The sequence below is a fragment of the Salmo salar genome, chromosome ssa06 (assembly GCF_905237065.1).
Source record: "Salmo salar chromosome ssa06, Ssal_v3.1, whole genome shotgun sequence".
In the NCBI taxonomy this organism is placed as follows: Eukaryota; Metazoa; Chordata; class Actinopteri; order Salmoniformes; family Salmonidae; genus Salmo; species Salmo salar.
The window spans coordinates 63,334,836-63,348,970 of NC_059447.1; the positions used below are offsets into that span (position 1 = coordinate 63,334,836).

Below are 14,135 nucleotides of genomic sequence, written 5' to 3' on the forward strand. Positions count from 1 at the left end.
TATTTGCATATATTTTTGTTTTAGGATATTTATATAATATTTTTATGACATGTATTATTTTAGCCGGAAAGCTTAATGCTTCCAATTTTTTTATTAAAAAAAGGCCACTCCAAGACGGTCAAAGCCCTTTTGGAATTAAGACCAATTATTGATAAATCTACATCTTGGTTTTTAGAACCCTGTTTGAGTAATATTTATCAAGTCTGGTAATACTTTTGCCATTCTGTTGCTTATGAGTTTTGTTATTGTCTCAATTGATTACATTTATGGGTCTAATCTGCAGGGTTTTATTACAACTGAAATTACTGTTTGATACATTGAACTCGGAAGCACTGAATTGAGTGGCATGTTGTCATTTGAGTAAATAGGGGCTCTACTTTGTCCTAGAATATCAAATAAAATTCTATTGGAAAGCAGTTTCTCTCTGGTTCTTTTTTGTTGGATTTTAACGCATGTTATGCAAGGTCGATTGCCTGTTCCATGCTTATCAGTGCTTCTATGTTCAATAGCATGAAGTCACAGTCATGTGAACAGGCAGCTGCTCTGGTTCACCTTTAACCTCTGATTATTCCTACACAAAAGACAGGTTAGTCGCTACAGGAGTTATCAGCATTAGATCCGTCACAAAGAGCCCCTTCCTGTCCTACTCTCACACTGAGAGATCGCCGAGTTGAGACCATGGTGTCATACCAGCTGCAGGCATTTATCTCATGTAGACTTTAATCATGAGGTCACACGACCCCAACTGTTTCTTCCTGAGAGTGACCTAACACGGATTTGTCACTGAGCGAAGGGCATGACCAAGTGCCCCGCGCTGGGACGTATAGTCATCATGTTTTGGAGTAGCCTAGCCCAGTAGCCCTGTTCTCTGACATGGTCTTCTTACAATGTACATTCATTCCTACAGATTCATTTGAGCTTTATAAATTTGTATGAGTAAGTCCATGTAAACCACCAAAGATTTATAGCTGAAACAGCTAGCCTATATTTGACGAGCAAAACCACTTCTCTGAAATGCTTCGCAACATCAGCACTAAAGTGAAGCAAAGCTAAGTACCAAGCTGTGTGATTCAATTAGTTTGATATCAGTGCTTCCTCTGTTTACAGCAAAAGCTGAGGATAAGGCTCCTGTGTTTTCAGTTTGGGGGATTTTATGACATTGATTACAAATACTACAGGAAAAGCCAAGCTTCTGTCATCATTGAGGAACAGTCTGATCAGATAAACTCCCAGTAAAAAAGGTAGCCTACCTTTTAAGTTGTTTGACTGACCAGACCTTACTCTTAACATATAATCATTAAGCAAACGTTGTCCTTTATCACAAATTGTGTCTTCGTGGAACAGCATTAAACCGACAGATGACTGAAACAAACAAACTGAATCAAAGGACATCATGACTTGACTGGCATCTGACTGGAAGCCTTTAAGGCCCATCCTTACAAGGCGCTCATGTTGCTACTGCTGACCCCAACTGTGTCCTGACAGCAGCACCTCCTACAGTGATCTATTTTCCATCAGAAAAACATTCTGCCTTGTTAGCAGGGCAGCTCATCAGATGCCAACCTCACTTAATGAACCATCGGCACATTCTCCTGACAGAGGCAGAGCCCTGTACTAGACTTTGGGCCAGTGCTTTAAAGTGCGACCAATTTTGGCAGGAGGAACTACACTACCAGGCAGCCGTATTTGACATGAAACAGGTGGCAGCCCAAGCCGGTCAACAGGCAGAGCTAATTGAGATAGAAATTCAATTTAACACAGCTTACTGCATTGCCAAAAAGGAGATGGCTTTTACGAAATTCAGACCCATGTTACCAACCCAGAAAAATTATGGATTACATGTGGAAAGTGTCCTGCAAAAACACTATGGGTACCATTGCGGACACTATACGGGAAGAGGGTTAGTGCTATCCGGGGTCCTTGGTACATCCCTACTCTAAACCCTAAAAGCAAGTTGATTAGTTATTCTGAGAGGAGATTAAACATTTATTTAATTATCCAGGTATAAGTTCTGTCAGCATGTTTCCTTGTTACAACATTAATATTATTACACTGTTTTGTGTTGTTAGTTTTATGATTATTAGTTATATTAGCTGGATGCAGTAATGGATAACAGTTTACAGTTGCACTTTTAAATACAATAAAGGTTGCGTTCTAATCACCTATATAAATATGGTTGCTGTTGCACTTTTGAATAATTATTAAATGTTTTTATTCTAATGTCTTGCTCAATCTCTAGCGATGCGTTCTACATCATCAAGGTAACAACTGATGACAATTAAGAATTGATAGGACAGTCATTTGCAGTAAAAAAACATTGTATTTTGTTCTGGTGCGCCTTACTTGTTCCAATTTGGAGCACCAGTGCTACCAATGATAAATAAAGATAATGTAGAGCCTTGCTTAGGGCCAAGAGTTTTCCCGCAGCATAAGTTACCAGACCAGGAAAAACTCCGGAGCCTTCTAAGGAGCTACAAGGGCCTGTTCCCAGTTGGTCCTGACCAGATCACCTTATCAGGAAAAACTCCTGTCCTTAAATATACTCACCCACAGACTGATTCTTTTGACTGGTGAGGTTGCGGGCACAGACAGCACTACCGGCTCCACATCCTGTGTTAGGTGAGGAATCACAGAGCTTCAGCGTGTATTTCACTTTGCTGTCCTGGTCTATAGCCTCCCATTTGTAACTTGAGCAAAAGTGGAGAGAAAAAAAAAAAGTTAAATCACATGTAAAATTCATTTGTAAACATTCACACAATCTCAAAGCTTACATAAAGCACACATTCTACTGTTTAGTTGTCTGTGTCCTCAAAATATGGAGAAGGAAAAAAAACTCTTCCTGGGGTCCAAACAGAAATCAAAACACAACAAATAAAATACATAACACTACATTTACATCACAATTTAGTCATTTAGAAGATGCTCCCATCCAGAGGGGCCCACCGCTAGTGCATTCATTTCAAGATAGCCAGGCTAGACGACCACTATCACTACACAATACAAAATACATAAAAAGTGTCTCATAATACCCTGATCAGCCAACTGATTAGAGACACCACCTTTCTATCCAAACTGCCTTGTCAAAACTGGACCAGGAACTACGCTTGCCTAATAAATCAGACTTTTAATACCAATTGGATCTTGGATACAGTCAAACAATGCACTGCAACATCGTGGGAATGTGCCTTACAAGATAGAATGTTGAGTACAATTACATTTGAACTTACTCTACCTGTTGTCCTTCAGCTGCTCGACATTTGAGACAGAAATGTCAAGTTCAGTAGGCCTACTGGCGTTCTAAAAAGTCGGGTAAACAATATTTTCATGTGGATATTTTATCACCTGGCACTTGTACAAACCAATGTAAACACCTGTTAGTATGCATGCATCGCGTGCGTGTACATCTTGAGCGTCTACATTCGGTCGTGAGCAAACATCTTGATTGCCACATAAATATACCCGCGTTTTGAAGTTGGTTTAATAACCATTTCCTGTGGATGTGTCTAATTTCGACCAGCTGAAGGACCATCACCACTGACAATAGACAAAGTTCAAATATAATTTTATTAAACATTCGTGTCAGACGTACATACATACATACATACATACATACATACATACATACATACATACATACATACATACATACATACATACATACATACATATGGAAACATTGTATCATTGTATTGTACCACTCTAAATGCACTGTATAAGTTGCGTTTGTTGCTAAATACACCTTCCATTTGCTAAGAAGCTTTATACGCACTTCTTTATTGCCATGAGTGCTCGAGCGAGCAGTGCCTTACCTGCAGAGGTCTTGGTACCACTGGCTGACATCAGAGCCCGTTGTATCCGAGGGAAATGTAACCAGGGCCGTTGTGAACGACACAAGTAACGTTAAAACGATTTTCCAAGGCGCCGCCTTGTTACAATCGCACGGTGAGTCCATGCTTTGTATCCAGTATTCTAAACTAGACTCTAGTGCACTATGTCCGACATCATCCAGCAGAAGTCCTCGGGTAGTCTTACAGGAACTAGGTGAATCACATGATAAACTCAACACGCGAAAGAAGACGTCACGTGGTATGACCTTCCATGAGTCATCGTGAAAACATAGATTTCAATTTAGAGCACAGCAAATGTCTGGAGGAACAAAAGACAGCCAAATGAAATGGGGTTAAAAATCACCTTTCATCTATGCTCTCTTTGTATTCTCAGAGCACAACAAAATGAATACTAGACAGTCCATCATCAGCCTTTGATGTTGCGCTGTTACACTTTTTCCATTGTGTTATTAATTCCTACCGAACTAGCCCAACTGGACACTAGATGTCGCTATTATTCCTTATGGACTACCGTAGAACTAGCCCAACTGGACACTAGATGTCGCTATTATTCCTTATGGACTACCGTAGAACTAGCCCAACTGGACACTAGATGTCGCTATTATTCCTTATGGACTACCGTAGAACTAGCTCAACTGGACACTAGATGTCGCTATTATTCCTTATGGACTACCGTAGAACAAACATTTCCACAGAGAGAGATAGCGGAACTGCAATGCAGCCACATCGTTTCTAAATCTGTCTTTAGTGTAGCTTTAAATGATACACTGTTTGTTGCGATGAATGATTTTAAGAAACTACTTCCTCTCCTAAAATGCACACAGGGCATTTTTTTATTCTGGCGCCAGATGGCGCTTGCACATCCATGAAATGATAATGTTTACATGCAAACGTCATCAATGACGGCTCCATTTCAACGCCCACGGAGAGTACTGTACAGCTGGTAGAAAAATGACTGCGGCTTCCATGGAAGGGGCCGATGTCCATAGGATGGAGCAGAAAAAGTTGGAGTATTTCTCATCCATCAACTCCATGGCCAGGAAAATAATGCAAGAAAGGGAGAACATCAAGGAGAGACATGGATCCGATTGGGAGAAAATGACACCGAATGAACAAGACAGCGCCATCGACAATGGAATGATGGACCCCCATATTCGTTCTCGATATGCTATGCATAGGGTTGACCGAGAAGAAGTCATTTGTTATCCTAAATTACTCATTCAGACAGGACAGAAAATAGTCCATTTTGGTGACGAGGTATGGACTTTCACCACATTTGCATTGGTAGCCACATATATTAATTTCAGAGAATTAGCTACGTTTTCTTGTATGATTCCAGCTAGTTAAAATAGCTGAAGTAGCATGCTAGCTAGCTAGCCACGACGAATATTTGGGCTGGTGCTAAACGTCACACCAACAACACAATGCAAGAGAGCGAGTTGGATCAGATGGCAATTTCCATCATGGTCTTTGCCTTCCCAATGTGAATGATTATTTATACGATACCATGCGCTGTCTGATTTCGACAAATCTGGGGAAATAGACATTTTATGTTTTGGTCTCAATTTGCTGGATTATCAAAATATTCAGACAGCCAGGTAGTACAGCCCTATAATCCAGTAATCTGACTGGCAGACTGGTTCTGCATGTGAAGAGTAGTGGTTTATCACGAATCATCACACTTTTACGAAAACATCTGTTTTTGTGTTCAATTTCAGGACATAACTTGGCAAGATGAGCACTCTTCCCCATTCTCCTGGGAGACCAAGGTGTGTATGACTGTGGCTTTTCTTCTATCATTCACAAGATGCCCTTAAATTGATGTAGGACTACACATTTTATTTTCTGTCAACACATCATCTCCCCTCATTTTACAGAGCCAGTTGGACTTCAACCTGACAACAGGTGAATCTGTGCAGGGCATCTCCTCTTCGACAGCTGATTACAAGCCAAGCAAAGTCACCCAGAGCAGCCAGCTGAGCAAGGTGACCCAGAGCAGCAAGGTGTCCAATGGCGAGAGCCTCGGCCTGGGCAGGAAAGAGGAGTCCTCCTCCTTCTGGAAGATCAGTGCTGAAAGATCCAGGCTGGAAGGTGAACAGGCAGACTTCCACTCCCTAACCCCCAGCCAAATCAAGTCCCTGGAGAAGGGGGAGAAGCCACTGCCCTCTTATCTCCGTCAGGAGCCCACCCCCAAGGAGACGGAGGAGACTCCACCTCCGCCACGAGTAACCAAGCAGCGAGCCACCAGGCCACCTGCGCCTCCTCCCCCTGTACCCATCAGTGTGCCCCCCCTAACAGCCATAAGTGTGACCCCTATGAGCGTGACCCCTACCCCTGCACCTATCAGTGTGTCATCCACAGTGGCTGGCTGGGAGCGTGCTCAGAGCACCCTCCCCTCAGTCAGCAACACAGTGGAGGAAGTCTTCACTTCAGGGCTAGCCAACAAATCCCCGGGGCTGCCCACCAAGTCCCCTGCCCGCTCAAGCAACACTGCCAGAGATAGAGAGGAAAAGGCTGCTTCTCAGACTGAGTCGCAACTGGCCACCAGTCCCACCTTTGCTCAGGTGAGTTTCTGGAACAACCTATTGTGAGCATCTGCTGAATGACTAAAATGTAAATGGTAAAACTGGTCAAAGATATTTTGATCCAGTGAAATTGGCAACAGCATTTACCTGTATATTAACAGTGTAATTACTCTACTAACAACATTGAAATAACATGTGACATAGTACATTTACTTCAAGTTGTATGCTCAGTTCTAATTGAGATTTCCTATTTTCTCCTACCAGTTTAATACCAGCAGTAACCTCCTGAAGACTGGATTTGACTTTCTTGACAACTGGTAACAGCAGCTTCAAGCAACACAACTTGAGTGACTGGATCAACTCAACACTAGAAGGACCATTGTGATGACCATTTTAATACATGTATTAAGGAAAGCCAACTATTGAACTGACCATGTCTATTTATCTTAAATGGCTTGTTATGGCATATCTCACTACATGCGTGCTTTTGTTTCCCCACTGCCAGAACCCCCACCTTCCAACTGTTTCTCTACCTTTATTACTCAGACCTTGTATTAGTGCTAAGCATTACAGTAGTTTACACTAATGAGAAGCACTCAAATTGGTATGTTTAGGTAAGCCAGCATGATAAGTGATTTATACCACTTGCAATGTAGATCTACAACCATTTTACAATACTAGAGAGTACTATTTTACTGAATTTTGTATGTAAACTATATTCATTGTATCATAATATGCTATATTGCACTCATGCATTTTGAAAACCACAGATTCAAAGCAAATAAATTAAATGGAACCAGGTCATTGTTCAGGGATGAAGTTATTTTTAGACACAGTGACAGTATCAGTCCACCATGTTGCAGCAGAAAACTTGTGGGTTCAGTTGAGAAAATCTCTAAATCCACAAATAGAGAATGAACTATCAATTATTGCAAAGGGCAAACATTTAAACAGAACTTCCCTTGCCTTGAGGAAATCGAGATGTAAAACCAGCAAAGCATCAGACCTATAGGTACTTTATTTCTCTATTGGTCAAGTTCCTCCAATCAGAAGTATTTCCTGTCAAAGCCATTCATACGGAGGATACCGCAAATCCTATTTTTGTATTCTGCCGAGTTATTCTCTCACAGCAATCTGAACATTTCAGTTAAGCCACACACCCAGCCCTTTCAGTGTCTGGCTGTAGCCACATGCTAGCAGACCTAGCTAGTTCATATCCAAGTCCTGGGGTCGGTGGAATGTAAACTGATTTGTGTGACATTTTAACTGGCGTTCCTAATGTCTGCCATCGCTTCAGCATAGGGATACATTGACTCATTTTCCCTGCAATTTAATCACCACAACCCTGCCTCTATGATTTATTTCCATTGGCAAAGCCTTGCAGGTTAGCCCTAATAAGACCATTAAATGTGGACTGTAGGAACATGTGTGCCACCAAAGGTCCTTCTCTGTAAAAGTACACTTAATACAAAGCGTGGAAGTGGGAGGTGATAGGAAAAACAAAGAGATTTCCTGTTGTTGGGGTGGTGCGCTCAGGACAAGTCAGAACGACAGAGTGTGGAGGGAGTGAGATTGAAAAAGAGAGGGCAGGACAGAGGAGGGATACTGAGGAAAAACAACGTTATTACAGAGGAAAATGGGAATAGCAGCCATCCTAGTCACCGTCTTGTGTATGTGTTCACTCAGCTTGAGTGCTCCGGACGGCGACAGCAAAGTTGGAGATCCTGTCGATGCAGCACCAACTGAGGTGAGTACTCGCTTGCAAATTTTGAGCTAAGACGTCAAATCAGTTGAGGTACAGCAGCACCCTGCACATAAACACAAATAGAGTACTGTAACATCTTCATGATATTGCCATAATTACATAGAAACCCCTAGACTAGTTTTATGTATTTTTAACTCGTGTCTTTTTGTGGAATAAGTATAACAGCCTCACCATTATAAAGACAATCATCAAAGGAGCAGGAGTATCGGTTCCACGGTTTACTCTGAACTGTTTCCTTCAGATCCCAGAGACTCAGGGGAAACAGGCAAGAGGAGATGTACCGGAGGAGCCAGAGCCAACCAGTCCTGTCTCAGACTTTGACAACACATACAACTATATTTGTACGTCTGGCACAAACTCATCAAAAGTATATGCTACACACTGTACAAATTATTGCTGAGTTGTCAGACATTAACATCTTGCGAGTTCTTCTCTTGCACAGTGTCCAGGCTGTCAGCGATGGATCAGGCCATCCACAGGCTGAATGTGGGCCACTATACACTGGACGTGAAGGTGACCCAGCTGGTGGACAGAGTGTCCCAGCTGGACGGCACCCTCGGGGAGGTACAGGACACCATGCAACAGATATCCCTCCTCACCAAGGAGAACCGCAAAGAGATTGGCCGCTTGGAGGGTATGTCTTCGTGTACCTCCCTTTTCCTCTGTTTAGTTCAAATGTTTTATAATGGAATACTGAAAAACAAGTACCAAATCATGAAAAAGGAAAGGTGAAATGTTTCCTCCACTTCCTAGGATGTCAGAAGGGCCGGCGGGTGGGGTATAAGTGCTATCTGATCTACCGCACATATGAGACGTACCCAGGTGCAGCTCAGAAGTGCATGGAGCGGGGCGGCAGGATGGCCATGCCTCAGGACAGGAAGGAGCAGGAAGCCCTGGCAGAGTACGTCAAGGCTTTCTTCCAGCCGGGGAACTGGCCTGTGTGGCTGGGCATTAATGACCTGCGCTCTGAGGGACTCTACCTGTTTGAGGACAACACACGAGTCACCTACTTCCAGTGGCGCAAGCACTTCCTCTCCAGCCAGCCAGACGGAGGCAAGCGGGAGAACTGCGTGGCCATGGCGTCAGATGATGGGGACTGGTGGGACAACTATTGTGACAGGAACATGTATTACCTCTGTGAGTTTGATGCCTGATCCTTTTTCTTCAAAAAGTATCAGAAATTTCAGAAAAACAAATCCAGCCAAGCTTGACGACAACTTTCTGAGTGGATAGTCTATCATGAGTAGTTATGCATCTTCTTATATATTTCATGTCAAATCTTTTTGTTTGTTTGTTTAAAAAGCAATAGGGGATGTCGCTGATCTACAAAGAAAATGTTAGTTTACTAGCTGATGGTGCTATTGAATAATAATCCACAACACATTTAACATACTGTTCACAATATACTGTACACAAGTTAGACAGATGGTGCTCATATTAGTCCACACTGAAAAAAGAAACATCCGGAACTCATTACTCACAGTAAGCTAAGCCAGTCTCTTTGGCTGAATACTTTGGATCGAAGACTCACACAATTGTTTTTATTATCAATATATTTATTAAAGGTATCATGATTAAAAGTATACCATTTGCTACTGTACTTTCTCACAGTTAGTGTAAATCCAAGAACAGCGTAGTTCTAGTACAAATATTGTGCAATAAAATATTTGAAAAGGCTCATTTTTTTCATATGATCAAGATCTGGATTGTTTTTACTCAGTTAATGATTATCCTTAAAAATCATAATTGAGTTCTGAATTAATTTAAATAGAATGTCAGTAAACATTTGAATCTACAATCTTAGAATTCAGTCAGGAATAATAGCAGTAGCACAGCACTGATCCCTCATTAGGAAGGGCGGTTGTCATTGGCTTGTGAGTTCCCATCAGACACTGCTCTTCATGAGGTCATGAGTGTGATCAGTGTCTTCATCCACATAAGCCAAGGTGGTGCGCTTCCTCTGAGGGGTCAGTGCCATGTCTACTCAGATGGAGTGAGACACTACTACATTAGAAGCTGGTAGGACAGCCAACAGATGAGATGGTAGCCACCATCTGTGCTACTTCAGGCCTGTCCATTGGATTCTTGCAGGGATGAGAGAGGATCACTGTCCCGCCTTCATCCAGGACAAAGTCCCCGCCCATCTGAAATCATATCAAAAACTGAGTTAGAATGAGGACATGGATTATACAAACCTATCCCAAAATAATTGGGCATTGTATCTTTCATCGAAAGAGGAAATATTTTATGTGTTTAATGTATTGCTACTGTAGGCCGTATCTTAAGTAGGACTAAATATGTTCAATTATATATCTAAATACCTGATAGAAGTCTTCCAGGAAACGTGGTGGGATGTCAGGAAACTCTTGGCCTAACACAACATACTCTGCATATTGAAGCAAGGAGTCGAAATTCATCACATTTGAATAGGAAGATCCCAGGCCAAATGCCTTGTAAATCTGAAACAGAGAATATGTATCCAGTTGTCTAAACATTGGCATAACACTGAGTACATAAAAGCTTTACATTCAGCTACCAGAGGTCAATAGGTCATGATCAACCCTGAGTGACCCTCGATAGCGGCAGCACAGCTCTTACCTTCCTCTCTGGGTCAAGCAGCATGTCGTACTTGCAGCCCGTCTGATCTAGCCAAATCTGAGCACCTTCCCGACAGCCAAAGGAGATCACCAGTACCCGAGCTGACTGAGAATCTAAAAGTCCCTGAAAATGAAGGATGGGCATTTGAAAGAATGTCTGTGTTTCGAGTGCTCTTGTGCAAATCATTTTATGTACTCAAGTACTCGCTTGTTAGCGTATAAAATGGGTCTGAAATGCAAAATAAGTTTGTGCTATGCTATCGGTTGTTCCAATTAGGTCTACTGGTTGTTCCGATACACAACTGAAAATGAAATGTAAAATGTTTTCACTGCATTTTACATACTCAACAAACAAACATCTTAGAGATTGACTATTTGTCAGTGCTTATCAATTCAACCGGCTAAATAGTTGCATTTGTACATTGAGTACTTGTATTTGATTATTAGCAATTGAATACAAACCTTGAATCGAGTACTCAAAAATATTTGAGTACTCGCGCCCATCCCTACTGAAGATACATAGCACAATAAGAGCACTGACACTGGGCTGCTAGAGGACCTTACAAGTTAAGAGCACTGACACTGGGCTGCTAGAGGACCTTACAAGTTAAGGGCACTGACACTGGGCTGCTAGAACACGTTACAAGTTAAGGGCACTGAAAGATGGTAGGTGATGTTACATGAAGTCAGAAGCACTGAGAGATGATAGGCGATACGCTCCTCTCAGGTTGACTGACCTGTTGGGTCGCAAGCTCAGCCACGTGCTCGCGTCACGGTAGTCATCCAAAGTGTCGGATCAGGACCAGCAGCAGATTCTCCCCTTTCCCAAAGTACAGTCCCAGAGTCACATTCCTGCACAAAACAAAAACAGATGGTCTGTTTGGGTAATTTCTGCCTAAATAGCAGACACGATTTTCTCTGTAACTTTCTCCTAGTTCTTCGGAGTTTATATATTTTTTTAAATACACTTAACAAAAATATAAAACGCAACATGTAAAGTGTTGTTCCCGTGCTTCATGAGCCAATAAAATATCCCCCAAAAATGTCATACGCACAAAAAGCTTATTTCTCTTATTTCTTGTTTACATCCCTGTTAGTGGGCATTTCTCCTTTGCCAAGATAATCCATCCACCTGACAGGTGTGGCATATCAATAAGTGTATTAAACAGCATGATCATTACACAGATGCACCTTGTGCTGAGGACAATAAAAGGCCACTCTAAAAATGTGCAGTTTTCTCACAACACAACACCATAGTCTCATGTTTTGAGGGAGCATGCAATTGGCATGCTAACTGCAGGAATGTCCACCAGAGCTGTTGCCAGAGAATTGAATGTTAATTTCTCTACCATAAGCCACCTCCAATGTTGTTTTAGAGAATTTGGCAGTACGTCTAACCAACCTCATAATCGCAGACCATGTGTATGGTGTCGTGTTTTGCCAGCAGTTTGCTGATGTCACATTGGGAACAGAGTGCCCGATGGTGGCAGTGGGGTTATGGTATGGGCAGGTATACGCTACTGACAATGAACACAATTGCATTTTATCGATGGCAATTTGAATACACAGAGATACCGTGACGAGATCCTGAGGCCCATTGTCGTGCCATTTATCCGCCACCATCACCTCATATTTCAGTATAATGCACAGCCCCATGTCGTAAGGATCTATACACAATTCCTGGAAGCTGAAAATGTCTCAGTTCTTCCATGGTCTGCATACTCACCAGACACCCATTGAGCATGTGTGAAGGAGATTTGTCATTCTGCATGAAGCAAATGGTGGTCACACCAGATACTGACTGGTTTTCTGATCCATGCCCCAATCCTTTTTAAAGGTATCTGTGACCAATAGATGCATATCTGTACTCCCATTCATGTGAAATCCATAGATTAGGGCCTAATGAATTTATTTCAATTGACTGACTTCCTTATATGAACTGTAATTCAGTAAAACCTTTGAAATTATTGCATGTTGCATTTATATTTTTGTTCAGTATCTATCTATGTTGACTCACTCTCCACTCCTGGCATCTGTGAGGGGTATATCAGCACTCAGATTCTGTGAAGTTGGGCCTCCTGTGAGCCGTTTGTCACTTGTCTTCAGCTCAGTGTCTATGCGGTCCAGAAAGGCATCCCATTCCTCCTTTAGGAGCAAAAGCGCACACACACACACACACACACCCTCATGTCTCAAGTCTTTCCAAGGGTACACCTCAACCACAGATAACAATGGACCATTGTGCAGACTGGAAGACTAACCTCCAACTGCAAGAGCTCCTCTACTTGCTCTTGCACCTTGGCATGGCTGGTGAAATATTGGGAGAGAGAGGTGTCTGTTAAAGAGAGGTGTCAGTTTCATCTAAAATAACATTTGTTTGCAGATTTGAGTCACACAGTTCTTTGATATTTGATCTTCAAACTCACTGATAAGACTTCTTCCACAGGTCTTCAGCATCGATCCTCTTCTTCACACCAATACTAACAAATGTTAACAAAATGATTCAGCAGAAATGAACCAAAATGACCCCAACCCTCTGTATGTCAGCAAAACAAATGAGGAAAAGAAAATAAAGTAGGCCGAACGTCTCTAAAATGCACCCACCTGTTGTAGAAGTTGGCAGCGCAAGTCATTAGTCCAAATAATGTTGTAATTTTATTTGGGACAAAATCTTCAATGGAACCTGAGGAATGACAAAGTAACAGCCAGCCGATTGTGCAAATGTCAGTGTTGGCAAATGCATGACAGGGCTTAGTTCCCCATTGTTCAATTATTAATCCCTAACACACTTTCCTACTTAAAGAACATGCCCTGTAGGCTACACGTAATGTATCAGATGATTTCAGGGGGATTTTAAAAAAACAATTATGGTAGGAAAATTCACTCTAGTGCTTACAGATACCACTGTCAACATTTATAGCTATTTCTAGTCCGCTGCTCTTGGCTCACTTTAACATTTTGCTTAGGTTACATGTGAGTTAGCTAGATAATGGAACAAGATAGCTACAGAAATACTGGTAGTAGCGTTATATACTGTACCTGCTGCTTCTTGCTTGCCATTTTCAAGTAGGATTCTTCCCATAGTATTCAAGCCTGTTAAACCATAAATAAGAGTATCCTCTGCCTCACTGATATCTTCAGCCATGTATGGACCCGGTCAGCCTCCTTCAGCAGAGCAGAATCACTAGTGTTAACTGCTACTGTGCAGCAAGCAAGCAAACCATATTCTTGCTTATCTAACAGCACATGACTTGGCTAAAGGATGGTGGTTTACAGTATTTAAGAGCACTTGTGCGACATCTGCTGACCTGAATCATGAAGTACAAGTAAGGTGTGTTAGCAAGCAACCTCATTAACACCTTTGAGGGTGATGTGGCTTAACTGTAGATAAACATAATTA

The 14,135-nt window shown here is 41.9% G+C and overlaps 4 protein-coding genes across 4 annotated transcripts in view; 2 read left to right on the top strand and 2 right to left on the bottom strand.

Annotated features, from left to right (window-relative positions):
• Window positions 1–4,111, bottom strand: part of igf2r (insulin-like growth factor 2 receptor) — a 31,240-nt gene extending 27,129 nt beyond the window's left edge. The window contains exons 1-2 of the mRNA XM_014205162.2: window positions 3,810–4,111; window positions 2,548–2,687 (exon numbers count right to left, since the gene is read on the bottom strand). Of these exons, the coding sequence (XP_014060637.2) occupies window positions 2,548–2,687; window positions 3,810–3,952 (283 nt within the window). The 5' untranslated portion in view covers window positions 3,953–4,111. The remainder of the gene's footprint in view (window positions 1–2,547; window positions 2,688–3,809) is intronic.
• Window positions 4,112–4,724: 613 nt separating this feature from the next.
• On the top strand, window positions 4,725–7,173 carry cssa06h1orf198 (chromosome ssa06 C1orf198 homolog). Its single transcript, XM_014205163.2, has 4 exons — window positions 4,725–5,105; window positions 5,567–5,617; window positions 5,726–6,412; window positions 6,638–7,173. Exons 1-4 carry the CDS (start codon window positions 4,800–4,802, stop codon window positions 6,692–6,694), a joined length of 1,101 nt encoding a protein of 366 aa, XP_014060638.1. The 5' UTR covers window positions 4,725–4,799; the 3' UTR covers window positions 6,695–7,173.
• A 668-nt stretch (window positions 7,174–7,841) lies between these two features.
• clec11a (C-type lectin domain containing 11A) lies at window positions 7,842–9,721 on the top strand. The gene is made up of 4 exons (XM_014205164.2): window positions 7,842–8,120; window positions 8,380–8,479; window positions 8,581–8,772; window positions 8,892–9,721. The coding sequence occupies exons 1-4, from the start codon at window positions 8,010–8,012 to the stop codon at window positions 9,290–9,292; spliced, it is 804 nt and encodes a 267-aa protein (XP_014060639.1). The 5' UTR covers window positions 7,842–8,009; the 3' UTR covers window positions 9,293–9,721.
• Window positions 9,705–13,914, bottom strand: selenol (selenoprotein L). The gene is given in 9 exon segments (NM_001193454.1): window positions 9,705–10,282; window positions 10,460–10,597; window positions 10,737–10,859; window positions 11,473–11,587; window positions 12,753–12,880; window positions 12,997–13,042; window positions 13,162–13,215; window positions 13,340–13,418; window positions 13,775–13,914. Coding segments are annotated over 9 exon segments (924 nt in total). The 5' UTR covers window positions 13,881–13,914; the 3' UTR covers window positions 9,705–10,147.
• Window positions 13,915–14,135: the final 221 nt, after the last annotated feature.